Source organism: Dipodomys spectabilis, unplaced genomic scaffold (assembly GCF_019054845.1).
Source record: "Dipodomys spectabilis isolate Male_0828 unplaced genomic scaffold, ASM1905484v1 ptg000018l, whole genome shotgun sequence".
NCBI lineage: Eukaryota > Metazoa > Chordata > Mammalia > Rodentia > Heteromyidae > Dipodomys > Dipodomys spectabilis.
In genome coordinates this window covers 8,788,981-8,815,684 of record NW_024870695.1, presented here as the reverse complement: position 1 = coordinate 8,815,684, position 26,704 = coordinate 8,788,981, and the positions used below count along the sequence as shown (strand labels likewise).

At 48.1% G+C, this 26,704-nt stretch overlaps 1 protein-coding gene across 3 annotated transcripts in view; it reads left to right on the top strand.

Moving 5' to 3' along the window:
• Nucleotides 1-8,430: 8,430 nt before the first annotated feature.
• The window catches only part of Mpp3 (membrane palmitoylated protein 3), a 44,399-nt gene continuing 26,125 nt past the window's right edge, over nucleotides 8,431-26,704 (top strand). For all 3 annotated transcript variants that reach the window (XR_006146766.1, XM_042674095.1, XM_042674096.1), the window contains exons 1-12: nucleotides 8,431-8,479; nucleotides 8,972-9,090; nucleotides 9,292-9,369; nucleotides 10,815-10,895; nucleotides 11,136-11,273; nucleotides 13,305-13,386; nucleotides 15,861-15,946; nucleotides 18,014-18,088; nucleotides 20,961-21,157; nucleotides 23,684-23,748; nucleotides 25,688-25,708; nucleotides 26,088-26,129. Coding sequence is in view for 2 of the 3 variants with exons in the window: in XM_042674095.1 (XP_042530029.1) it covers nucleotides 8,455-8,479; nucleotides 8,972-9,090; nucleotides 9,292-9,369; nucleotides 10,815-10,895; nucleotides 11,136-11,273; nucleotides 13,305-13,386; nucleotides 15,861-15,946; nucleotides 18,014-18,088; nucleotides 20,961-21,157; nucleotides 23,684-23,748; nucleotides 25,688-25,708; nucleotides 26,088-26,129 (1,009 nt within the window). In the remaining variant the exon portion in view is untranslated. The remainder of the gene's footprint in view (nucleotides 8,480-8,971; nucleotides 9,091-9,291; nucleotides 9,370-10,814; nucleotides 10,896-11,135; nucleotides 11,274-13,304; nucleotides 13,387-15,860; nucleotides 15,947-18,013; nucleotides 18,089-20,960; nucleotides 21,158-23,683; nucleotides 23,749-25,687; nucleotides 25,709-26,087; nucleotides 26,130-26,704) is intronic.

The following is a 26,704-nucleotide window of genomic DNA, read 5'->3' as shown; positions in this document are numbered from 1 at the left end:
GAGAGGATTAATATTTGAAACATCAATTCAAGGGCTGTGGAAAGGAAGGTGTGACTCCAGTGAGGTAGGGATTTTGATTTCTCCATGATTGACAGTTGGTCGGTATTGCTGAGTAAGGAGCATGATTGTTGTATCCATAAAAAACCCTGTTACTGCTGGGCGTCGGTGGCTCACACCTGTAATCCTAGCTACTCAAGAGGCTGTGATCTGAGTATCACAGTTCAAAGCCAGCTCAAGCAGTAAAGTCTGGGATACTCTTAATTCCAATTAACCACCAGAAAACTGGAAGTGGCACTGTGGCTTAAGTGGTAGCACGCTAGCCTTGAGCTGAAGAGCTGAGGGACTGTGCCAGGCCCAGAGTTCAAGCCCCACAACTGACAAAACAACAACAATAAAACCCAGAAATCCTGTTACCTTATCTCAGCCCAGGACCTGACTTTCATTTATGTGTACAGACTACACAGAAGGCAATGTTTTTGTTTTTGTTGGTCATAGGGCTTGAACTCAGGTCCTGGGTGCTGTCCCTGAGCTCTTTTGCTCAAGGATAGCACTCTACAACTTTGAGCCACAGCTCCACTTCAGGTTTTCTGGTGGCAAATTGGATGTAAGAGTATTATGGACATGCCTGTAACTGTACCACTCAGAGCTCAGCCTCCTGAGTATTTAGGATTATAGGTGTGAGCCACTGGCACCATGTGCATTTTAAAAATTTTATTTTACTTTTGGTTCCAGTACTGGTGCTTGAACTAAGGGGATCACACTTTCTTTCACCCCAGGCTGGTGCTCTACTGCTTCAGTCATATCTCCTGCTCCAGCTTTTTCCTGTTAATTGGAAATAAGAGCCTCAGGGATTTGCCCAATCTGGCTTTGAATTGTGATCCTCAGATCTTAGTCTCTTGAGTAGGTTGGATTATATATTGGCAATTGGTTTTTGCACTTTGAAGAAGACTGTAGACTGCTTCATAGTCTGTTTCTAATCCTTTATTACTCCTGTCACAGAATAATTTTTATTTAATTTTTTATTGTTATTATAAAGGTGATGTACAAAGGGGTTACAGCTACATACGTCAGATAAAGAGTACATTTCTTTTTGGGCAATGTCACTGCTTCCCTCATTCTCCGTTTCTCTCTCCTATCCCCACCCACAAGTTGTATAGTTCATTTTCAGCATAGTGTCTAGCGAGTACCACTTCTCCAGAAAAATTTTAATCTACTTTCCAGAAAGCCTAATGTATTAATTATAAGTCCAGGTAGGATTGACATTTGATTATGTTGTTGAGTGTTATGAGGCCTGAGCATTGACGTTTTGAAATATATGCCCTTTGGTTTTCCTTTTTAGTTTTTCTTTCTACTCCAGCTTGGGAATTGTGTTGTGATTTAAAGAAATTAAGTGTGAGAGGTCATATTAGTTAGGACTGTCATTTCTGGAGAATACAGGTGAGAGCAAATGCTTGTTCATATGAAGAGAATGCCACCCCTGTCCCTTCTTGAATATCTGAAGCTCCTTGCCCTCTGTTCTACCAGCTCCCATATAGCACAGCAGCTGGGCTACAGATCCTTAGCCAGGTGCTGGAGTCTCATGCCTGTAATCCTAGATACTCAGAAGGCTGAGATCTGAGGATTGCAGATTGAAGCCTTCCCAGGCAGGAAAGTCCATGAGACTCTTATCTCCAATTAACCCCCAGAAAACTGGAAGTGGGACTGTGGCTTAAAGTGGTAGAGTTCTAGCCTTGAGTGAAAAAGCTCAGGGATAATGCCCAGGCTCTGAGTTCAAGCCCTATGACAAAGGAAAAAGAAAGAAAGAAAGAAAGAAAGAAAGAAAGAAAGAAAGAAAGAAGAAGGAAGGAAGGAAGGAAGGAAGGAAGGAAGGAAGGAAGGAAGGAAAGAAAAAGAAAGAAAGAAAGAAAAGGAGGGAGGGAAGGAGGGAAGAAAACCAAATTCTCCTGGGTAGGAGTGGATAAAGCACTAGGGTGAAGGGTGGGGTGCTGGTATGGCTTCTGCACCTGTTTCTACCCTTGGATCATATCTTAAGACTGTTGGGGGCTCATGGATAGACCCTGTGCTGGATTTGGGGATCTGAGATGGGAGAACACTTATGACCTGCATCCTACCCAGAGCCCTGGGAGGTGTCCTGTCATCACTGCATTGGGGGTACAGGAGGACAGGGGAAGCCAGAAGGGCCTCATTTGTCTCCACACAAAAGACTCTGTGAGGTACATTATTGTTTAACAATACCACATGTGTGGACCATGATATAGTTTGGATATCAAGTATCTTCCCAAAGGCTGGTGTGCTGAATGCTTGGTTCTCCAGATGGTGATGTTGTTGAGAGCTGATCAGATCATGAGGGTGCTAACATCATCAATGGGCTAATCGATTGATGAGTTCATCCTGAATGGGCTACTGGGGTGTGGGACTTGGCTGTAAGAAGCAGCTCACTGCAGATGTGACCTGGAAAGAGATTCCTTGTACCTGCTTCCCTTCTGCACCTCTTTGCTTCCTGTCTTCCATGAGGTGATCAGGTCTATGCTACATATCCTCTCGGCCATGATGCTCAGCCTCACCCAAGCCTAGGAATTATGGAACGGAGGGACCTTGGACTGAAGTCTCTGTAACCATGGGCAACATCAAGCTTTCTGTTGTTTGTGTCCTGTCACAGACTAAGTCACTTTAGTTGATCTAGCAGGGTACTTGGCTGCTCTCTGGGTCCCCAGCACTGTGGACAGTAGTAGATGACTCTTTGCTGTAGGCTGTCTTGTGCATTATAGGGTGCTCAGCAGCATGTGTGTCTCTGCCACTCAATCCTCCTCCATCTGTGACAGTCAGCTATGTGTCCAGATATTGTCCAAAGTCCCCTTGGCAGGCAAATTTGCTCTGGGTTGAAAACCACTGCTTTTGCTGATGAATAAATCTATGGACCAAGGAAGGCCTGGGAATCACAGCTTCTGGCCTCCAAAACACTCCCAGGGGAGCTGAATCATGGAACAGCAGCACAGAACGTACTTTGGAGGGAGCCGGGTCACTAAGAATAGGCGGCCTATGAGATGAGAAGTTTTCCCCAGCTACCATATGGTGGAAACCCACCTGGCCCAGCCATCAGGCCTGCAGCAGATGTGATGTGAGCAAGTGCTAGACTCTCACCTGCTCAGCTGCTGAGATGTTGCTGCTGGTTGTTTCTGTCACTCTGCCTGGCACCACACAGGTGTTCATTTTCTCATCACCCTGTTCTCTCCCGCTTGTGGCTTCCCCATCCCAAGCACGTGTAAATCCAACTCTTCAACCTCTTCTACTGAGCCAATCTGCAAAATCTGCATGGTTTCTGTTTGGAGGATTGTGTTTTCCTAGGAATGGCAATGAAAGTGATGGAGAAGGGCAGCAGTCAGGCAGTGCAAGTAATTAATCCCATCTTACTCTCGGGATGGGCAGATACGCAGCTGGCTGTCCATGTCTGTGAGTTCTGCATCTGTAATTCAACCAAACTCAGGAAAACATGTGGAAAAAATTTCAGAAAGTAGCCAGGTACCTAGTGACTCATATCTAGTTACTCAGGATCCTCAGGATCTGAGGATCATGGTTCAAAGCCAGCAAGGGCAGGAAAGTTCATGAGACTCTTATCTCCAATGAGCCTCCAAAAAGTTGGAAGTAGAGGTGTGGCTCAAGTGGTAGAGTACTAGCCTTGAATGAAAATGCTTAGGGAGCACACGAGGCTCTGAGTTCAAGCCCTAGTACCTGCATCCCCTCCCCCCAAAATGCAGCCTGTTAGTAATAAAGACAGAAAAGAGGACTCCTGATAGTAAAACGAGCAGAAAGAACCTTAACACAGCTACTCTTTTGCTTTACTGAGCTTAAGGAGGCAACAATCCAGCTTGAAAGTTTTGGCAAGGACTCGAATAGTATAAAAAGTGACAGTATATTCGAAAAATAAAAAAAATTGATGTTAGGCATTTAATGGATGGTTTTCAAGCAAGTTAAGCCAGTTTAAATTCTGAAGTCTTTTTTTTTTTGGATCTGGTCGTGGGGCCTGAACTCTGGGCCTGGGCACTATCCCTCAGCTCAGGGCTAGCGCTCTACCTCTTGAGCCACAGCGCCACTTCGGGCTTTTTTCTTTTTGCTTATGTGGTGCTGAGGAATCGAACCCAGGGCCTCAGGCATGCAAAGCACACGCTCTACCACTGAGCCACCTTCCTAGCCCCAGTTTAAAATCTGTAAGGAGACAGAATGAAGTTCAGAGAAACAAAGATTGAAATATAGGAAAGAAAAAGTAGGAAAAATGGAAGAAATGAGAATGTGTAACATACATGTTACTGGAGACCCAGAATTAAAGATACGATGTTGGGACATAGTAGCAAGAATGAGATAAATTGTAGTGGAGAACATTCAAAATCTGAAGAAATATACTGTGTTCTTAATACACTGTGTGTGTGTGTGTGTGTGTGTGTGTGTGTGTGTGATATGCCAGGTGCTAAAGCCTGTGATCCAGGGCATAGGTGACTTGTGACCAGGTGTAAGGGAGATACAATACAAAAACTTGATCTCTATATTGTAAATGACAGAGTAATGGAGCAAGTATGGCCTAGAAGTAGTGTTGAGGCTTATGGCTCACTCCTGTAATCTTAGCTACTCAGGGGGATTATGGTTCGAAGCCAGCCAAGGCAGAAAAGTCTGCTAGATATCATCTCCATTTAACCAGCAAAAAGCTGGCTGGAGGCATTCCCCAAATGGTAGAGTGCCAGCAAGGAGCAAGAAAGCTGAGCAAGAGTTTGAGGCCCTGAGTGTAAGCCCTAGTACTGGCGCATGCACACACACACACACACACACACACACACACACACACACACACACACACACACACACACACAGAGTGATGATGAGATGCTTAGATATCCACACAGAAAAAAATATGACATAGGATCCCTATTTCTTATTACATACAAAAGTCAGTTCTAGGTGAATTCTGTGTGTGTGTGTGTGTGTGTGTGTGTGTGTGTGTGTGTGTGTGTGTGTGTGTACAGGTAGGTAATGGGGATTGAATGCAGGGCTTTCTGTGGGTTAATTGGAAATGAGTTTCTCACAGACTTTCCTGACTGGCTTTAAACTGAGATCCTCATATTTCACCCTCCTAAGTATCTAGGATTAAAAGGCATGAGCCACCAGCACTTGATGTCCTGGTGCTTTTTGATGAAGTAGGTCTTTGATAGCCCTGTTCTTTTGAAATGTATCTCTCTTCCAGAGTAATTTTATCCCTGAACTCTTTTGCTAAAATTCCTGGGGCAGTTAAGTCCAGGCCTGTCCCTGTAGTGACTGTCAAGATCATACACCCAGGAGTTTACTTGCTCCTTTCATTCAGTCTAACCTTTTCTTTGCTGGAATTTGAACTCAGGGCCTCAGCTTGCTTGTTAGGCTAGAGCTCTATCACCTGAGCCATATTTCCAGCCCAGCTTTTTGCTAATTTTTTTTCCCGGAAATGAGTCTCAAATACTTTTCTGCCATGCCTGGCTTTTAAGCTAGATTCCCCGGATCTCAGCCTCCTGAGTAGCTAGAATTACAAGTATGAGCCACACCCCTGGGAGCATATATTCATCCAGTTTGTTGCATGGTGGAGATACTCTGAATAGCAGTTTCTTTTTTATTGATGAATAAATATACCATTGTGTGTGTATGTGTCTGTGTGTGTGTGTGTGTGTGTGTGTGTGTGTGTGTATTTCAATTTGTTTATTCATTTAGTGGTTGTTTGGCATCTGAATAGGATTAATTCTTCTAGAAACGAGGTTGAAGGGAGCACCATAGGCCCTTGATCCTTGCTGGATATATATGTGATGGATATTTCTTCCAAGTCTATGGGTCACCTGCTTGTGTGTGTGTGTGTGTGTGTGTGCGTGCGCACACGTGCACACACACATGCGTGCGTGAGTACTGGGGCTTGAATTCATAGCCTGAGTGCTATGACTTGTCCTTTTTGCTCAAGCTTACACTCTACCACATAACCACAAATTGTCTTGGTTTTTAGTGGTTAATTGGAGGTACAGAGTCTTAGGGATTTTTCCTGCTTTGGCTGGTTTTGAACTATCATCCTCAGATCTCAGCCTCTTGAGTAGTTAGGATTACAGGGGTGAGCCACCAGTGCCCAGCTTAAGCTTATTACATATTGAGAAGCACTGAGGTAGTTTTTGAGGAATGAGGGTAATGACCCTAACTGTCTCACAGCTTCTCCATCCCCTGCTAGGTGCGGGGCTATGGACTCATTTTCTGTCTGTGACATGCTCCACATCCCAGACTGAACCTCTAGGTGTTGTGATGTTTGCTGCTGGGGTTGAGGGTAGGCAGGCGCCCAATGAGCCCCCACCCCCCCAACTTGCTAAAATCCACCTTCTCAGTTACCAAGCAGTTCCAGCCCTCTCCTGAATACACATCCTTCCCCCAGCCTCAGTTTCCTTGTTTGTAGAGCTGCTGAAATTACATCCATATATCTATCTCAAGAAGGAAAGTGTTGGGGAGGGTTCTGAAGAGCACCGGGCCCATGGAAACAGTACAATAAAACCCCACAATCGCCATGGCCATTCAGAGCTCCGTCCCCCAGGAAAAGCCCTTGGACACCAGTTGCCTTTCCAATCAGCTCTACCTCCAAACACCCTGCATAATCCAGTCCGCCTTCTTCCAGGTGGGACTTCCCTGCCCTTCCAGCTCTGCGCCCCTAGGCAGCATGCACTCATAAATCTTCTCCAGCATGTCCCTTTGTTGCAGGGAATTGTCCTGGTGTTGTCTGACCACTGGACCTGTGAGTTTTCAAATCCAAGGCTCTCTTGTCTTGATCATTTAGCCCTGGCACTTTGGAGGATGCTCAATCAACGTTTGCAAAATGAAATTCTCGATGGGTCCAGCAGGTGTCCACTCCTCCACTATCAGAGATCAGGGTCTGTTCAGGAGGTGGGGCCTAAGGGTGGCCGGCTGGGCTGTGCCAGGGGCTAGGGTCCCACCCAGTACGGAGGGGTTGCGGTCAGAGCAGCGCTCCAGTCCTTCCTGTCCAGTCCCTCCCCGCCCCTTCTCTTTCCCTCCCCGCCCTTCTCCGTTGCCACTCCGTTCCTCCTCAATTCGCAAGGGCCACGCCCACAGACCCCGCCCACCACAGACCCCGCCCACCACAAGGCCCCTCCCTGCCCGCCCCGCCCCGCCCCCGCCCGCAAAGCCGCGTCAGGGAGGGGCCCACGGGGGCGGAGCCAGCAGCGGCCGAGGCTCCCGCGCGGCTCTGGGTCGCTGAGCCCAGATCCCGGCGGCGCGACGAGGTAAGGAGCAGCTGCAGACAAGGGAGCGGGTTCCGCTGCAAAGGGGTGGGCCGAGACCCGCCCCTCGCAAGTAGGACAGCCTGGTGGCCCACCCGACCCCAGCTGGGGGACTCGGTCCCCCTGCCCGCGCACCCCCCCGATTCCCTCCATCCCGCGCCCCCATCCCGTGCGCTCCACTCCGCACCCCCTCCCTCCGAGCATCCCCAGGGCTCTGCTCCCCCTGGCCCAGCCACGCGCCTTGTTGGTCCCACAGGTTCCTGCCCTAGGCGGCTCGAGTCAGGGCTCGGCCTCCTTGGGGAGGGGAGGAGGGGGCGCCTCCGGAAGCCGCCCGGGGTGAGCCCCGCGCGGGGCGGGGGCCGGAGGCCCTGGGTACCATTCTTCTGCCTCGTAGCGAATGTCACCGTGCTCAGCGCGGCTCAGGCTGGCTCCATGTTTGTGGAATGAATGAATCACGACTCTCTTGTCCTCTTCTGGAGGATTTATTATTATTATTATTTGGAGGTCCACGTGCTGCAGAGTATCTGGGGGGGTGTCTCTTGAGCTAGGGTACCCCTCTTCCTGCGTAGCTGAAACCCCGCTTTTCGTTCTCCATGTCTTCTCTTCACTCCATTCTGGAGGCTTCCTTTGGGTTGGGGTGGGGGGAATGGGCAGAGTGGTTTTGTAGGCCCAGTCAGGTACTTGTTGAAGGGGTGTTGTAGCCAGGGACTGGAGCAGGGAGTCTTAGAAGGTAGCTAAAGTGGGGAGGACCGCTGGGGAGAGCTGGGGTTGGCAAGGCCATTTGCATGACCAAGGCTAGCTGGAAGTGCCAATCAGAGGTTGGATTCTGGTCCATGAGTTACTTATTGAACCCTTTGGTGCCTCAGTTTGTTTATCAGAAAAATGGGAATATTGGTATTCATTTTTCAGGGTTTTGCACAGTTTTGGAAATACCGTGTGTGAAATACCCAGCTTGTCCTATGGAGGGCTCTCAGTAAATCATGCTTTTTGTTTACCTTGCTCTCTGAGGGAAAAAAAGTGAGCAGAGATATTTGGTTCCCATTTCCTCTGTCCCTAAAATTGACCATAGACAGAATCAGGTGATATGTGGTAAGTATTGAGTGAATATGTCACCACCACCCCCCTCTTCCCCCATCTCATTTCTATCTGCAGAGAGAGCTCAGGAACCGGCATAGGCATGCCAGTGCTGTCAGAGGACTCTGGTGAGTGCCCCCTATGGCCAAATTAGCTATAGCCTTAAACAGAAGCTCACCAGACTGGGGTCTCCTAGAGCTAGAAAGGAACCAGGCTCTTTGCTGGTGCTGCCTCCAGACTACCCTATCTGAAAACCTTGGGGAAAAGAGGTCTACATGGGTTCCCGGACAGGAAGTCCTGCTGAGTTTATGTTCTTCCTTTTGTGTGTGTGTGTGTGTGTGTGTGTGTGTGTGTGTGTGTGTGTGTGTACTGGAGTTTGAACTCAGGGTCTGTGTGCTTGTCCTTTAGTTTTTTCACTCAAGACTGGTGTTCTGCCACTTGAGACACAGCTCCATTTCCAGCTTTTTACTGATTAATTGGAGATGAGTCTCACAGACTTTCCTACCCTTTGGGCTGGCTTTGAACTGCTGCCCTCCTATCTCAGCCTTCTGAGTAGTTAGGATTACAGATGTGAGCCACTAGCACCCAGTACTACCTCGTTTTTCTTGTTCTCTCTTTAGGTTTGCATGAAACCCTGGCGCTGCTGACCTCGCAGCTCAGGCCTGACTCCAACCACAGGGAAGAGATGGGCTTCCTGAGGGATGTTTTCAGTGAGAAAAGCCTGGGCTACCTGATGAAGGTGAACACCTGCTTCAGCCCACTTCCCTCTTTAGGGATGGCTCCTCCTAGCTCTCTGACACCTGAGCTATCCCCCTGCCTCAGGAAGACCTTCACAAGCTCACTTGACAGGACTTTCTCTAAGGCTGCCCTGTGGTTGACCACAGCTAGGGATGGGGGATCTTTGGGGCCAGAGTAAACTGAAAATCAGATGTTTTTGCAGATTCATGAGAAGCTGCGTTATTATGAGAGGCAAAGTCCAACCCCAGTTCTGCACAGCGCTGTGGCCCTCGCAGAAGATGTGAGTCTCCCAGGTTTTTCCTTCTGATGACAACCCCATTTCCTATCCGTAGGCTCCTTCTTGCTTTGTCACCATTGCTTAGCTTGGAAACATTAGGTGTTGAGAACACAAAGTTGAAGAGGTGTTTCCTTTTTGTTCTTTTTTCCTTTTTTCTCTGCCTTGGGTCTCCTAATAGGCACAGAGGATGGAGGACCTTGTAAGCTTTGGACTGGGCTGGGAAATATGGTGTTGTTCTCCCTTCCCCTTGTCCCTTACTGTGTATTTTGGAGCAAGCCTGTGTCCTTAGCTAGAAAAGGAGAGGATTAGATGGAATCAGCAATTCTCCAGCTGTTCTGAGAACTGGCACCATGACTAGATCAAACCATCAGCTCAGGTCCTGTGCTTTGGGAGGCCAACATGAAGTGTGTGCCTAGTACTGGCTTAGGCCTCTCTCTCTCTCTTTCTCTCTCCTCTCTGTGTGTGTGTCTGTGTTTGTACTAGAACTGGGGCTTGAACTCAGGGCCAGGGTGCTTCCCCTGAGCTTTTTACATCAAGACTAGCATTGTACCATGTGAGCGCAGCTCCACTTCCATTTCTTTTTTTTGTGTTGGTTGTTGAGCTTGAACTCTGGGCTTGGGCGCTGTTCCTGTGCTCTTCAGCTCAAGGTGAGTTGAGATCACCCAGTGCCCAGGCAAGGTGCCATCTTGTCACTAGTTCCTGACCTTAAACAGGTCACTAACAGACAAGGCTAAGTTCAAGTCTCGGCTGTGCCACTGATGAGCTATGTGACCTTGGACAAGGTATTTAATCTCTCTGGGCCTCAGATGTTTCCTCTGTTACAGTGGCAAAACGATAGAACTCACTGCATCTAATTTTTTACAGGGATTGAGTGAAAAGGCCCTAAAAAGCAACAACACACAGCAGGGGCTTAATAAATTAGGTGCTCCTGAGCTGGGCACTGGTGGCTTACAGCTGTAATCTGGGCTACTCAGGAAGCTGAGATCTGAGCATCCAGATTTAGAGCCATTTCAGGCAGATAAATCTGAGAGACTCATTTCCATTGAACCAACAAAAAGGCTGACAGTGGAGGTGTGGCTCAAGTGGTAGCTAGCCCTGATCAAAACAAAGCTAAGCAAGACTGTAAGGCCCCAAGTTCATTCCCCTGTACTGCTGTACACACACACACACACACACACACACACACACACACACACACACACACACGTCAGCTCCTAGTAGGATTGCCCTGTAGACCTGCTTGAGCTTGCCTGCCCCCTGCCATAATTTCCCCAAAGCCTCCATTGATCTGAGGGTGGCTGAGGGTCTAATGTGCTCCTGGGTACTCAGCGTTTCCTGGGGGAACCCATTTCTAAAGCCCAGGGAGGAGGGATTTTCCCAAAAGACTCAGGCAGACTTGGGCAGGGGCACCCCAGCCTACTGAGACATTCTGTCTCCTTCCCTTGCAGGTGATGGAGGAGCTGCAGGCCGCCTCCGTGCACAGCGAGGAGAGGGAGCTGCTGCAGCTGCTGTCCACCCCCCACCTCAGGGTAGTCACGCCGCAGGCCCTGCCCACCCACACAGCCCTGTCTCCTGGGATGGGGGCGGAGGGAGGGCTGGGTCCTTAGGCTGAGAGGAGGTGGCTTCCACATGAAGGATCTTCAGCACTGGTGTCTGAAGGAGGGGAGTGGTATCTCTGCTAAAAGGTCTGAGCCTTTGACCCCTGCCTAGCCACTCCTCCCCTGGCCCCATAATGTGTGGGGCTCACTGTTTTCTTTGCTTCATGCCAGGCTGTACTGGTGGTACATGATACAGTGGCCCAGAAGAATTTTGACCCTGTTCTGCCTCCCCTGCCTGATAATCTTGATGAGGATTTTGATGAGGAATCAGTGAAGATTGTTCGCCTGGTGAAGAATAAGGAGCCATTGGTATGTGGTGTTCACCTCTCTCTCCCTGCCCTTGCCCTTGCTTCTTCCCCGACCCCCACCTCTACTCCTGAAGTTTTCAGGGTGTCAGACTTTTGTGTGTAGAGTACCTCCCTCCACCCCAGCTGTGGCTGAGGCCTTTAGCACAGTGATCAACCTGCACAGCTGTCCAGGGTAGTGATGATCATTAGGCTTAGAACTAGAAGTTATGGTCCAAATGTAGCCCACAGCTTGTAAGGTTTTTTTTTTTGTTGTTGTTTTTTGTTTTCTGATGTTGCTGATTCATATCACAGTGGAGTTGAGTAGTTGCAACAGATATAGTATAGTCCCCAAACCTGGTATTTTTATTAGGTCCTTCATAGAAAGTTACCGATCCCTGCTGTGAATAATGAGGCAGCAGGGCCATTCTTTTCCTCAGCTAACAGGCGATCATTTTGCTACTGGTTCAGCACTAATTGGGCAAAGAGACAGGTTGTTTCTTAGATGGAGGGAAGAGGTGGAAATACAGAGAACTTAGTCCAGAGAATTCCACAGTTTCAGTTTTCCCAGGTGATCTGCAACTAGCCATATCTGCACACAAGATGAGGCTCTTTTCTTAGTCTCTGTCTCCTTGTTACACATGGGGCCACCACCATAGAGTTGGTGTTATACCAGGAGCCCTGCTGTTCCTGTATCATGTTAGGGGCCAGCAGTTCAGAGAGGACTAAGGGCTGCACCGAGATGCCAGAGAGTTCCTAGGTCTGAGGACTAGGAATGGACTGCCTCTCTTGCCAGTAATACTTACCTTTTGTGCTTTAGATAGGCAACATGAATAAAATTCATAAAGATGTACCTGTTGTCCTGGCTCACTTAGGAGGTGAAGGTAGAAGAATTTCAAGTGAGTTCAAGGCTAGCATAGGCAAAGTTAGTAAGACTGTCCCAAAAACATAATACAAGCTTAGCACCTCTGGTTTCTCATGTCTGTAATCCTAACTACTCAGGAGGCTGAGGTCTGAGAATTTAGGTTCAAAGCCAGCAACAAGCAAAAATGTCCATGAGACTCTTGTCTCCAACTAACCAGCAAAAAGCCAAAAGAGTAGGTGTGGCTTAACTGGTAGAGCACCTTCCTTGAGCAAAAAGGCTAAAAGACAGTGCCCAGGCCCTACTCTCAAGCCCCACTGCCAGCACCATAGAAAAAAGGGGAACTGGAGGTATGCTTAAGTGCATTTGCTTAGCAACCGTGAAGACCTGGATTCAATCCCCAGTATACTTTCCTCCTCCAAAAACAAAAACAAAAACACCAAAAAATGTGAAAATGCGTTTGCAGGTTTTACCAATAATAAAGGGTTAACATGTGTTGAGCCCTTACTGTATATGAAGTGCTGTGCCATCTTGCATTCATTCAGAGAAAAGAGGGGACTTCCTTGCTAAAGCCATGTGCTTTTTGTCAGTGGGTTCATACCTAGTCCAACTGCAGTCCTCAGGTCTCAACCTCACCTGTACCCTGGCATCGACACTCATCAAGTGCAGGAAATTGAGGGCTCATGAAGTAGTGCCTTGCTCAGTCCAAATGCCATCTCCTCCCTGATTGGTGGGCCAACTCTTGGTCCTGAAGCTCTGGCAGGGGCATAATTGGTTCCTCTTGGCAACAACAGAAGGCTCAGGAACACTGTGATGGGCTTGGGGCAGGTTGTGAATTTGCTAGCACATACTGTCCTCATTATTAAATGACTGCCGGAGGCAGAGGCCCCCCTGTGAGAGAAAGAAAGCACTGGATTCAGCGTCACAAAAAGCTTTCCACCTTTCTGTCCAGGTGACCTTGAGGATGCTTATAGCTGACTTTGAGGATGCTTATTGTCTCTGCTTTAGTTTCTCATCTCAGGGATTTTGTGCTTTGTAAACTGTGAGGTGTAGAGCTTTACTTAGGAGGCAGATGCTGGTTTTACTGGCTCCACAGCCTTGGGAAGGCCCTCACTGAGTCACCTTCTGGAGTGTGGAGGTCATTGTTGGGGTCTAGGGTCCAAGAACCTATCCTCCGTTCTGTCTTCCATGTAGGGTGCCACCATCCGTCGGGATGAGCATTCAGGGGCTGTGGTCGTGGCTAGGATCATGCGAGGGGGTGCAGCAGACCGGAGTGGTAAGTGGTAACAATGTGATGTCAGCTTGGCTGGGAGTAGGGGGGTTGTTCCAGAGATTTTCCTCTTTCCTCCAATGCTCTCTTTCTCTCTCTTCTTGGGTCATTTATTTGGGATGTAGTTTGGGGAATGTCCTAAGCTCAATAGAATTTTATTTTATTTACCTTATTTTTGGTGCAGGCATTGGGGATTGAGCTCAGAGCCTGGGTGATGTCCCTCAGCTTTTTTACTCAAGGTTGATGCTCTACCACTTAAGCTATATCTCTTATTTCCAGCTTTTTGGTCATTAGTTGGAGATAAGAGTCTTAACCAACTTTCCTGTTTGGGTTGGCTTTGAACTGTGATCCGCAGAACTCAGCCTCCTGAGTAGCTAGGATTACAGGCATGAGCCACTGGTACCCAGCTCTACGTAGAAATTTAACTAAAACCCTAGTAGGCCTGAAGTCATTTGGGGACTATCGGGAAGAGGCTTATGTTCTAGCTTTATGCCAAGGCCCTTTGGGGTACTGCCCTGCCCCGATCATTGTTTTGTTGAGTTGCTCGGTAAGGGGCCGGGTGTTCATGTCCCAGATTAGCTGAGGTGGAAAACAGGTTGAGAATCACTGGTGTGTGGGGGAACTGAGCCAGAATGCAAGCCTGCTGGTGTAGGGGATTGTACCCTCCAAGTCTTGGGCATCAGTGTGGGAGGCCTGGACTAGCACTCCTCAAATACCACTGAGCACACAGCATCCCTGAGCTTCATGCGGACTCTGAGTCAGAAGCCAACATTTTGTACCCTCCCTGCAGCTACTGCTGCTGCTGGCCCAGTGCCCACTGCGACAGCAAATAGGGCTCCAGTATGCAAGGACACGTCATTAAAGCAGAGGCTAGTACCCAGAGTGCTGGGTATCATGGTGCACTTCTATAGTCCCAGCTACATTGGAAGCTAAGGCGGAGGATTACTTGAGTCTGAGAGTTCAAGACCAGGCTAGTCGACGTAGACAGACCTGGACAGGTATGCCTACACTCTTGATGACATTTATTTATTTATTTTGCTGGTCTGGGGGCTTGAACTCAGGGCCTGGCTGTCCCTGAGCCTCTTTGTGCTCAAGGCTAACACTCATCACTTTGAGCTACAGTGCCACTTCTGGCTTTTTCTGACTAGCTTATTGAAGGTATGAGTCATATGGATTCTCTTGCCCAAGCTGGTTTTGAACCTCAATCCTCAGATCGCAGCCTCTTCAGTAGCTAAGATTACAGGCGTGAGCCATTGGTGCCCCGCTTTATTTATTTATTTTTTGTCAGTCGTGGGGCTTGAATTCTGGGCCTGGGTGCTGTCCCTCAGCTCTTCAGCTCAAGATTAGCACTCTACCACTTGAGCCACAGTGCCACTTCCAGTTTTCCGGTGTTTTTTTTTGGAGATAAGAGTTTTTTCCGGCTTTCCTGCTCGGGCTGGCTTTGAATTGCAATCCTCAGATCTCAACCTCCTGAGTAGCTAGGGTTACAGGCGTGAGCCACTGTGCCCAGCTGCTTGGTGACATTTTTTTTTTTTTTTTGGGTCCAGTCGTGGGGCCTGAACTCTGGGCCTGGGCACTGTCCCTCAGCTCTTCAGCTCAAGGCTAGCACTCTACCACTTGAGCCACAGCACCACTTGCCGCTTTTTCTTTATGTGGTGCTGAGGAATTGAACCCAGGGCCTCAGGCATGCAAGGCAAGTGCTCTACCACTGAGCCACCTTCCCAGCCCTGCTTGGTGACGTTTTTTAAGGGAGACTTTAAGTTTCTTTATCAAGATTTAAGAAGACCATTCCTGAGTGTGCCTGAAAACCAAGAAAGTGCAGCATTAATGATCTTTTTTGGTATGTGTGCCAGTATTGGGGCTTGAGCTTTTTTGCTCAACTCTACAGCTCCACTTCTAGCTTTATGCTTGTTAATTGGAGCTCTCAGATTTGTCTTCCCAGGCTGGGACTTTAATTCTCAGATCTCAGCCTCCTGAATAGCTAGAATTACAGGTGTGAGCCACTGGGGCCCAGATAAAGATAATTCTAAAGAAGAAGAGATTGGGCTTGGCTCATTGCTCAAGTGGTAGAGCACCTACCTATTAAGGACAAAGCCCTGAGTTCATCTCTCAATCTCCTCCCCCCTCCAAAAAAACAGAAGGCATGCAGTTTTCTGTGCCAAAAGTGACTAGCTGCTTACTGGCTCTGTTATTTCTTAGTAGCATGGCCTTGGGCAAACTGCCACTTCTTCCTGGCTGGCAGCTGCCAGCTTGTACAGGAAGGCCTGTGGGGGGGGGGGGAGGGGGAAGGCAAGGAGGGGACTATGATGCTGAGAGCCTGCCAAGCACACAGAATGTCACAGTCTGTTCTAGCCTCATTACCCTTCCCTCAGGCTTCAGACCATGAGTCTGTCCTGCAGCGGGTTCCTCAGCTCCCAGGGCTCTGAGCTCAGGGCCGAGGTCCCTTCCTATGCTGACAGGTTGGTCCCTGTGTCTCCCAGGACTGGTGCACGTTGGTGATGAGCTCCGAGAAGTGAATGGAATCGCAGTGCTGCACAAGCGGCCAGACGAGATCAGTCAGATTCTGGTGTGTGTTGCATGTGTGTTGGGAAATGGGGACTTTTTGGAGAATTTCAGAGCAGGGAGCTTTCCAGAGCCAGGGTAGATTTGGCTTAACCAATGTCTCATGAGGCAGCGGCAAGCAAAGTAGCCTTGCAGTGTTCCCTGGGGTGTGGAATCAGGAATGAAAAGACTAGAACTTGCAGTCCACCTGCTTCTCCCAGGCCTTCTCTTCAGCACAGCCATTTTCACTACCTATCCCTTTTTCTGAGCACTCTTCTGGCTTCTGGGTTTGAACCCTGGTTCTGCCACTTTCTGGCTGTGTGGCCTTGGACCCAAGTCAGGTGAGACTCCATTTCCTTTGCTGTAGAGAGACCTCGAGACAATCTCTCAACCAGTGCCTGGTTATCCTTAGCAGTGAACATCAGGAGAAGATAAAACTTTTAGAGGTGAAAATGACCTACCTGGTTCATTTGGAGGGAATCTTTTATTTTTTATTTTTTGGGTCCGGTCGTAGGGCCTGAACTCTGGGCCTGGACGCTGTCCCTCAGCTCTTCAGCTCAAGGCTAGCGCTCTACCACTTGAGCCACAGCACCACTTCTGGCTTTTTTTCCTGCTTATGTGGTGCTGAGGAATCAAACCCAGGGCCTCAGGCATGCAAGGCAAGTGCTCTACCACTGAGCCACCTTCCCAGTCCTTGGGAGGAATCTTGAGTCAAAACTAGAATCAGGAAAAGGCCAGGGCTCTGTCCTGTTTGTCCTAGGGTATCAATATGCTGCCCTTTCCTAACTTCAGAGGGTTTCAGGGTCAGATACAGAATTACAGCTGAAGAGAACAGGCCTACCTTCAGTCCTGTTGTGGGGAACACACATGTGGCCTGGCCCTTCAGTCTTTTTTTTTTTTTTTGGTCGTGGGGCTTGAACTCAGGGCCTAGATACTGTCCCTGAGCATTTTTTTTTTTTTTTTTTTGTTTTTTGTTTTTGGGTCCGGTAGTGGGCCTGAACGCTGTCCCTCAGCTCTTCAGCTCAAGGCTAGTGCTCTATCACCTGAGCCACAGCGCCACTTCCGGCTTTTTTCTTTTTTTTTTGCTTATGTGGTACTGGGGAATCGAACCCAGGGCCTCAAGCATGCAAGGCAAGCGCTCTACCACTGAGCCACCTTCCCAGCCCCTCCCTGAGCATTTTTGTTCAAGGCTAGTGTTCTACCACTTTGAGCCACAGTACTACTTCTGGTTTTTGAGTGGTTAATTAAAGATAAGAGTCTCATGGACTTTTCTGCCTGGGCTGGCTTCGAATCATGATCCTCAGATCTCTGAGTAACTATGATTACGGGTGTGAGCTACTGGTACCTGGCTCTGGCCCTTCACTCTTTTAGCTGAAGTGTGTCCATTCTCCTGGCTATGGGCATTGGCCTGTACAATCATCTGGGCCTTCAGAGTAGTGGTGAGCCATGGGGAGAGAATCTGGCTGGTGTGCCCTCAGGATCTGACAGTATTCTTCCCCTAGACCCTGGCCTTTGGGTGCAGGGTCTCTGGAAGAAAGGGAACCTGCCAGAAAGGTCAGAGTGGTTTGAGATTGGAGAACTGTGGAGAAAATGGGAGCAAAGAGGAAAGGACTTACCAAAGAATAGCCCCAGGACAGGGAAAATGGAGGAAAATGAAATAGAAGATTATTAGAATGGCCTGAGTTGAGCTGGAGGTGTGGCTCCATTAGGAGAGTGCCATCCATGAGCAGAAAAAGACGAGCAAGAATGCAAAGCCCTGAATGTAAGCCCTGTTAACTCCCTTTCTGCCCCCTACCCCCATATATGCACATGATATGAGAAAAGCAAGAAGGGAGCTTTGAGGGCCTCATAAGTCAGGAGAGATAGAGAGCTGGAATTTAAATGCATGTCATATTCATAACATTCTCATGTAAAATCTTGTGTCTCTTTGTCCCATGGAAAGGCAGACACCTGATGTCAGAGTTTTACTAATTCAGCCAGGCCACAGGGGAGGAGGATACAGGTCTGACTTTCACTCTGATCAGTTCTTAGACACACACTTAGGGAAGGTGAAGCCTAGAAGACAATGAGTGATTGTTTCCTCTTGTTTTAGGCCCAATCCCAGGGCTCTATCACCCTCAAGATCATCCCAGCCACCCAGGAGGAGGACCGCTTCAAGGAGAGCAAGGTATGGGGAGGTGGGCTAGGGGGACAGGGATGTATATGCTAGATCCAGTCCATCTGCAGATCATGTCATTCAGAACAGATCATGCATGTGGCCACTGTAATCTGTCCAACAGAACAATTCACTCACAAGATGATGCATGTGTTTGTGCCCTGTCTTTCTAAACTGGATTTGACATAGTTTATTAATAAGAGAACAAGGCTAGTTAAAGTAAGAAATGGAGGCCATCAGGAGGAGAAGGGGCTGGGGACTGGTGGCTCAACACTATAATCCTAGTTACTCAGGAAGCTGAGATCTGAAGGTTGTAGTTTCAAGCCAGTCTGGGCAGAAAAGCCCATAAAACTCCTAATCTCCAATTGACCAAAAATCTGGTTAGGCTGCCAGCCTTGAACAAAAAAGCCTGAAGTTCAAGCCCCAGTATTGGCACATATACACATACAAAAAAGTGGTTTATATAGATGGGATGTAACCCCAGGAGATACTAACCTAGGATCAGGGAAGGGAGGGCAGGGAAAGAAGCCATGCTCTAAAATGTCATCCAGCAAGTCACTGCCGTGGCACCTGCAGCTTAATCCTGCAGAGAAATTCAGGGAACCCCTGTAGAATACATGCCTCTGTCACCCTAGTCAACAGCCTTAGGGAGCTGGGGCGATTTATACAGAAACTGCTGCCAGGATACATTGGGGATTAATTTTTAAGCAATTTCTTCCTGCTGGATTAGAGAAGAGAACCCCCCCCCCCCCCCACACACACACACACACATCTCTCCCAGTGGCCAGAGGAAGTGAGTCCTTAGGCAAAGAGATTCAGGGATTGGCATCAGGACAGCAAATAAGGGCTACTGAAGTAGTCCAGTGGGAAGGACCCCTCACCACCTAAGAAATAACCCTTGCAAAAGTGATGAGAAGTTCTTAAAGGTATGTTTTTTAAAAGAAGGTTGTGATCCTTTGACACAGAGGAAGGATCAGTTTCCTTGAACAAGAAAATGAGCTAGATACTGGTGGCTTACACCTATACTCTTAGCTTATCAGGAGGTTGAGATGTGGGGATTGCAATTCAAAGCTAGTGGGACTGGAAACTCTGTGAGACTCTTATCTCCAGTGAACCATCAAAAAGCTGGAAGTAGAGCTGTGGTTCAAGTGGTAGAATGCCAGCCTTGAATGAAAAAGCTAAAGGACAGCAGACTAGAGCCCTGAAATCAGGCTCTAGTACTGGCACAAAAAGGAAGGAAGGAAGGAGGGAGGAAAAGAGGGAGGGAGGGAGGAAGAGAAGAAGATTGGAAAGAGAAAGTTTTGAGGGGTTGAGAGGGAGGGATTTAAAGGGTGACATTGACCAAGATGCATTGTATTCATAAACTGATTTGTTGAATGGCAAGTCCTTTGTACAATTACCCAAAGATATTTTTTAGCTGGGTGGTGGTAGCTACTCAGGAGGCTAAGATCTGAGGATCGCAGTTTGAAGCCAGCCCATGCAGGAAAGTTCATGAGACTTATCTCCAATGAATCACCAAAACAGCCAGAAATGCTTTGTGGCTCAAGTGGTAGAGTGCTAGCTTTGAGCAAAAAGAAGTACAGGAACAGCACCCAAGCGCTGAGTTCAAGCCCCAGGACTGGCATAATAATAATAATAATAATAATATTTTAAAAAGAGAAAGTTGCTCATAGGGCTTGTTTATTCATTTTCAATTCTTTTTTTTTTTTGGGTCTGGTCGTGGGGCCTGAACTCTGGGCCTGGGCGCTGTCCCTCAGCTCTTCAGCTCAAGGCTAGCACTCTACAACTTGAGCCAGCACTCTACAACTTAAGCCAGAATGCCACTTCTGGCTTTTTTTTTTTTTTTTTTTTGCGTATGTGGTGCTGAGGAATTGAACCCAGGGCCTCATGCATGCAAGGCAAGCACTCTACCACTGAGCCACCTTCCCAGCCCCTTCTTTTTTTTTTTTTTTTTTTTGGGTCTGGTCGTGGGGCCTGAACTCTGGGCCTGGGCGGTGTCACTCCACTCTTCATGAAGCTCAAGGCTAGCGCTCTACCACTTAAGCCACAGCGCCACTTCTGGCTTTTTTTTCCTGCTTATGTGGTTCTGAGGAATCGAACCCAGGGCCTCAGGCATGCAAGGCAAGCGCTCTACCATTGAGCCACCTTCCCAACCCCCTTCTTTTTTTTTTTTTTAACAAGGATTTATTTCAGTATATCAGGATAAAATAGGGAGAAATGGAAGGAAAAAGAAAAACCTTCCTGTTCACTTTGTGAGAAATGGTAATGAGCCGGGTGCTGGTGGCTCATGCCTATAATCCTAGCTACTCAAGAGGCTGAGATCTGAGAGTCACCATTCAAAGACACCTTGGGCAGGAAAGGTTGGTATACTTATCTTCAATTAATGACCAGAAAACTGAAGTGGTGCTGTGGCTCACAGTGGTAGGGTACTAGTCTTGAACAAAAAGAGTTCAGAGATAATAACCAGGCCCTGAGTTCAAGCCCCATGACCAGCAACAACAACAACAACAACAAAATCCAAACAAAAAATGGTAATGAAGTTCCTTTTTTTCTTGACACCGGGTCTTAACTATGTAGCTAGCTTAGGCTGGTCTCAGACTGATGGTTCTTTCTGCCTCAGCCTCGCAAGTTTGAGGACTAAAGGTATACATCCCCATACCTGGCTCATTTCTCTATCATGGAAGGATTTCCTGCCCTAAAAATCCCTAAGGGTGAAAGGATAGGGAAAGGTGGCATTGTGTTTTTGATTATCTCTTTGTGCTCATGACTCCTTGCTCGCCCTCACTGTGAATGGTCATCCTCACTTGGCCTGTGATGTGGTGTGGACATGTCTGTATCTTTGTATGGGGTGGGTATTTGTCTCACTGCATCTCTTCCCATGCAGGTGTTCATGCGCGCTCTCTTCTACTATGACCCCCGGGAGGACCGAGCCATCCCCTGCCAGGAGGCGGGCCTTCCTTTCCAGCGGAGGCAGGTCCTGGAAGTGGTGAGCCAGGATGACCCCACATGGTGGCAGGCCAAGAGAGTAGGGGACACCAATCTTCGAGCTGGCCTCATCCCTTCCAAACAGTTCCAGGAGAGGTGGGTCTGGAGTGCTGTCATGGGGTGGTCTAGAGTAGCAGTTGTCCATGTACATGATAAACCCCTTTCTGGCTGCTGAAGCCAAAAAGACCCATTAAATATGGTTCCCTGGGGTGACAATTGGGCTATGTGCTTCTTGTCCATTAGCTAGTGGTGATGGCTGTATGAGATTTAAATAGATGTGTGGACATTAATGAGTACAGTTGTCTCTCAGTATCACTGGGATTGGCTTCAGGACCTCTGTAAATAACAAAATCAACAGAGGATCAAGTCTCTTACATAAAATGATGTTTTGGGTTGTTTTGTTTTGTTGATATTGTCATCTTTTGTGCCTGTCCTGGTGCGTGAACTGAGGGCATGGGCATTGTTCTTGAGTTTTTGTGCCCAAGGCTAATTCTCTTCCACTTAAATCACACTTCCACTTCCAGCTTTTTTGCTGGTTAATTGGCAATAAGAATCTCATGGACTTTCCTGCTCTAGTTGACTTTGGATTGTAGTCCTCAGATCTCAGCCTCCTAAGTAGCTAGGATTACAGGTGTGAGCCACCAGTACCTGGCTAAAGTAGCATAAGACCTACAAACATCTTTCTGTATATTTTATTTAGTTTTTGTGCCAATTCTGGGACTTGAACTCAGGGCCTGGGTATTGTCCCTAATCGTTCCTTTTTCCCTCAAGGCTAGCACTCTATCACTTGAGCCACACCTCCACTTTTTTTGCAGGGCAGGGTGGAGGGGAGCAGTGTTTATTTGGAGTTAAAAGTCTCATGGACTTTCCTGCCTGGGCTGGCTTTGAACTTTAAACTTCAGATCTGAGCCTCCTGAGTAGCTAGGATTACAGGTGTGAGCCACCAGTGTCCAGTGTGCATACTTTATTCTTAATATTTCTGGCTGATACTGGGCCTGAACTTTGTGCCTCCCATTCTTGTTTGGCTTCCTGCTTACAGATGGAGCTCTTAACACTTGAGCCGTGATTCTAGCCCTTCCTTTTGCTGGCGTATTGGCGATGGAGTCTCAAAGACTTTTGGTTCTAGGCTGGCTTTGAACTAAGATCCTCAGGGTTTCAGCCTCCTGAATAACTGGGATTATAGGCATAAGCTACTGGCACCTGGCTAACTCAATCAGAGGCAGCAGGAAATTATTATGATTTGTTTGGCTTTGTGCCAGGCACCTTGCAGCTGCTGCCAATTCCTCATTTCTGCCCCATAGGAGTTTATAGTATAGTGGGAAAGCCAGGCATTGTTCGAACACATTTTGTATAAAGGGGATGGCTGTGAGAGAGAGGAGACGTCTGTGTAAGCTCATGCCAGGAGGAAGTGCACTCATGAGATATGGAGGGATGTTTTCCTTCTGAGGTTGCAGTAATCACCTTGCACACAGAGGGATCCTCCCGTTTCAAAACTATTTCTTTTTAGGCTAGATTTCCAAAAGGGTAGATCCTGGGTTAGAAGCTGGAGCACATAGGCTGTGACCCTGGTCACATCTTTTGTTAACCTTCTTGATATGGTCCTCAAGTCTGTATTACTTGGGAACTTGTTAGCAATGTAAATCATCCAGACCCACCTCAGACCTGCTGAAGCAGAAACCCTAGGGCCAACCCTGCATCCTCAGCTAATAAATGTTCCAAGTATTCTGAGGGTGTGAAGTCTTTGAGAACCAGGGCTCTGTTTCCATTCTGGCTTCACAGGCCTTGGCAACGTGGTATCAGAGGATTGTGGGAAGGGCTCCTCCCAGAGCCCTGGAACAGTTCCTAAACTCAGAGAGGTCTTGCCATGGCCTCTCTTCTGAGGGTTCCATTGGATACAGGGGAGAACTGAGCTCTCCAGCTGATGAGTGTGATGTGACATTCGGGTGACCTTTGTCCTAGTCTTTCTTGGGTGTCAGGAAGCCAGCCTGCTGTTTTCCAGTTTCCTCAGAGATGGGGAAGCCAGGTGAGTGTGAGGAAAGAGCTTCCTTCCCTCAGGAATCAGCCATGGTTAAGTAACAGCCAACAATGACCAAAGGTATCAGCTTGCCATCTTGGATTCCACAGCGAAGAATCAACTTTCTCTTTGTGAATAAGTGAGCCGTGTAAAAGCTCATTGGTGCCAGGCGCCAGTGGCTCACACCTGTAATCCTACCTACTCAGGAGACTGAGATCTGAGTATTGTGATTCGAAGCTAGGCGAGGCAGGAAAGTCTGTGAGACTCTTATCTCCAATTAACCACAAGAAAACCACAAGTGGCGCTGTGGCTCAAGTGGTAGAGTATTGACCTTAAGCTGAAGAGCTCAGGAACAGTGCCCAGGCCCAGAGTTCAAGCTCCACGACTGACCTAAAAAAAGCTCACTGGTGTAAAACATGTAAAAACGTCCCCTTTCCCAGGAGTCCCCTTTTCTCAGGAGTCCCTTGGAGGACCCAGCTTTGTGCCTGGAGGACCCAGCTTTGTGCCCCTGTACAATCTAGGCCTTGATTTCCCCAAGTTTCCAAAGGCTCCTGTCAGGTGGTTCTTGGACCTGGCTCATGAACCTCTATCCCTTTGTGTCCCCACAGACGACTAAGCTACCGGAGAGCCACGGGTACCCTGCCAAGCCCTCAGAACCTCAAGAAGCCCCCTTGTAAGTAGATTGACAGAGATGACACTTCAGGGAGTGGTTAGAAAGAAGCTGACACGAAGGCTGGAGGGGACACTAGGGATCCTTGTGAGCTTATGGATGACCGGGGGATGGGAGAGATATGAGTAGAGAAAATGGGTTGGGTGGGGGCACTTGTTTTCTCAAACAGATCTTCTGTGTTAGTGTCTGTAGATTATACACCTCTCCAAACCAGTATGTGTATGTGTTTGGAAAAGGGGTCTGAAGCTTTCACTAGCTTCCAAGTGGCTCTGATTCTGAAAACAAAGACCACAGATGTGGGCTGGGCATAGACTGCGCTCTGAGTGATCATGGGCCTCTGAGATAGGGTTTGCAAAATGTAGCCTGCTTGGTTAAATTTGAGTTTGAGATAAACTTTTCTTCCTTCCTTCCTTTCTGCCTGCCTGCCTGCCTGCCTGCCTTCCTTCCTTCCTTCCTTCCTTCCTTCTTTCCTTTCTTCCTTCCTTCCTTCCTCCCTTCCTTCCTTCCTTCCTTTCTCCTTTTCTTTTTTTTTGGTAGGTTGTAGGGCTTGAACTCAGGGCGTGGGTTCTGCCCCTGAGCTTTTTCAACTCAAGGCTAGTGCTCTACCACTTTGAGTCACAGAGCCATTTCCAGCTTTCTGGTAGTTAATTGGAGATAAGAGTTTCACAGGCTTTCCTGTCTAGACTGGCTTTGAACCGCAGTCCTCAGATCTCAGCCTCTTGAGTAGCTAGGATTACATGAGTGAGCCACTGGCCCCCAGCTGACACTTTTTTTTAGCGCTAAGTATGTCCCATGAAATATCTGGGGCATATTAAGAAATGGTTTGTTGTTTATTTGAAACTCAAGTTTAACTGAGTGGCCTGTATTTTATCTAACAAACCTATTCTATGTAGTACTTTGCCTTCTATCCACATTCTGTCTATCTATCATCTATTTATTGTACTGGGGTTTGAACTCAGCTCTTGCTAGGCAAGCACTCTACCTCTTGAGCCATACCACCAACTCTTTTTGCTTTAATTATTTTTCAGATAAGGTCTTGAGTTTTTGCCCTGGACCATAAACTTTCTGTTGCCATAAACAGCATAACTGGGATTACTGGCATGTATAGTACCATGGCCAGCTTACTGATTGAGATAGGATCTTAATAACTTTTTGTCTGGGCTGGTCTCAAACTACAGTCCCACTGATCTCTGCCTCCTAAGTAGCTTGGACTACACGTGTGAGCCACTGTGTTTGGATCCTTTTACTTTTTAGGTTTTTGCAGTGCTAGAGATGGAACCCAAAGCTTCATGAATGCTAAACTACCTCTGAACTACATCCCCAGCCCTTGCCTTTGATTGCAGTAATAGCCTTATGAAGCAGGTAGTCAAGGATCCTCTCCTATAAAATGATAAACTAGAAGAGGTTCATGAGAATGTGAGCAGAGCTTGTTTTTTTTTTTGTTTTTTTTTTTCTGGTCGGTCGTGGGGCTTGAAATCTGGGCTTGGGCGTTGTCCCTGTGCTCTTCAGCTCAAGGTGAACGCTCAACTGCTTGAGCCACAGCACCACTTCAGGTTTTTTAGTGGTTTATTGGAGATAAGAGTCTCATGGACTTTCCTGCCCGGGCTGGCTTTGAACCAAGATCCTCATATCTCAGCCTCCTGAGTAGCTAGGATTACAGGCGTGAGCCACCGGTGCCCAGTGGGGTTGGGTTTTTGGAGGCCTGTGGTCGGAGGTACCAGGTTAAAGCCACTGCATTGGCCCAAAGCCATGGGTCGGGGCCAGGCACTGGCTTCTTGTGGCTGCTAATAAGACATGCACAAGACAACTTGGGGTTTACCGGCTGAGCACAGATGTGTTGAGGATAGAAGTGGAACAGATGGGGGATCCTCAGACTTGGGTGGCAGGACTTCCAGGTCCCTTCCACTAACACTTACCCACCTGTCTTTTGTGCATACCGCAGACGATCAGCCTTGTGAGAAAGGTAGGAGCAGTGTTTTTCCCTGTGTGCACCCGAGGCCCCTCTGTTCTGGAGCATCTGGAGCTGGAGGGGCTGCTTTTTCTGCCCCTATCTGGGTAGCTATACCCAGATGTGTGGGGTGGGACTAGGTTCATTGCCTTGGGGGCCCATCCTGTGTGCCCATCCCCTGTGAAGAGGGTCATCCTTCCCTATCATCCAAAAGATGGGGGTCTAAAGGTGGAAAAATGAGTGAAATAGAAGGATTTGTCCTGGGACAGCCAGAATGTGGGTTTTTTTTTTCCCCCCAAGCACACCCAAGCAGCTTTCCCAGAATTCACTGGCTGGTCAGGGACCAGGCATTCAGTGTAATCCACTCACGTCCTGTCATCTGCTTGGTTCCCAGAGACCTGCGACTGCGAGGGATACTTCAAAGGGCACTATGTGGGTAAGTGACAGGGCTCTCCTCTCTCCCAGTGTAGCCTCAGGTGTCAGAGTTAGGGAAAAAGGAAGGCAGAGCTACCTGGACCCCAGAGACTCAGCTGAACCTTGGCTGCATGCTGGTTGCCTGTAATCCTAGCTACTTAGGAGGCTGAGATAGGAAGATCATAGTTCAAAGCCAGCCTGGGTAGGAAAGTCCATGAGACTCTTATCTCTAGTGAACTACCAAAAAGCCAGAAGTGGAATTATGGCCCAAGTGGTAGAGTACTACCCTCGAGTGAAAAAAGCTCAGGGATAGCACCCAGGCTGGCACCAAAAACACCAAACCAAACAAAATCCAAAACAAAACAGGCCTAGGAGATGCTTTTCTCCCCCATCCCCCAGTGTTTGGGTGAGTGGAAGGGAACACAGCACTGTGTACTCCACTTTTATCATTATCATCGTGTTTTAAATTTCTCTGTGTGTGCGTGCGTGCGTGCGTGCGTGCGTGCGTGCGTGTGTGTGCGCGCGCGCGCGCGCGCCTGGGTACTGTCCCTTAGCTTTTTCATTCAAGACTAGTGTTTCTACCACTTGAGCCACAGC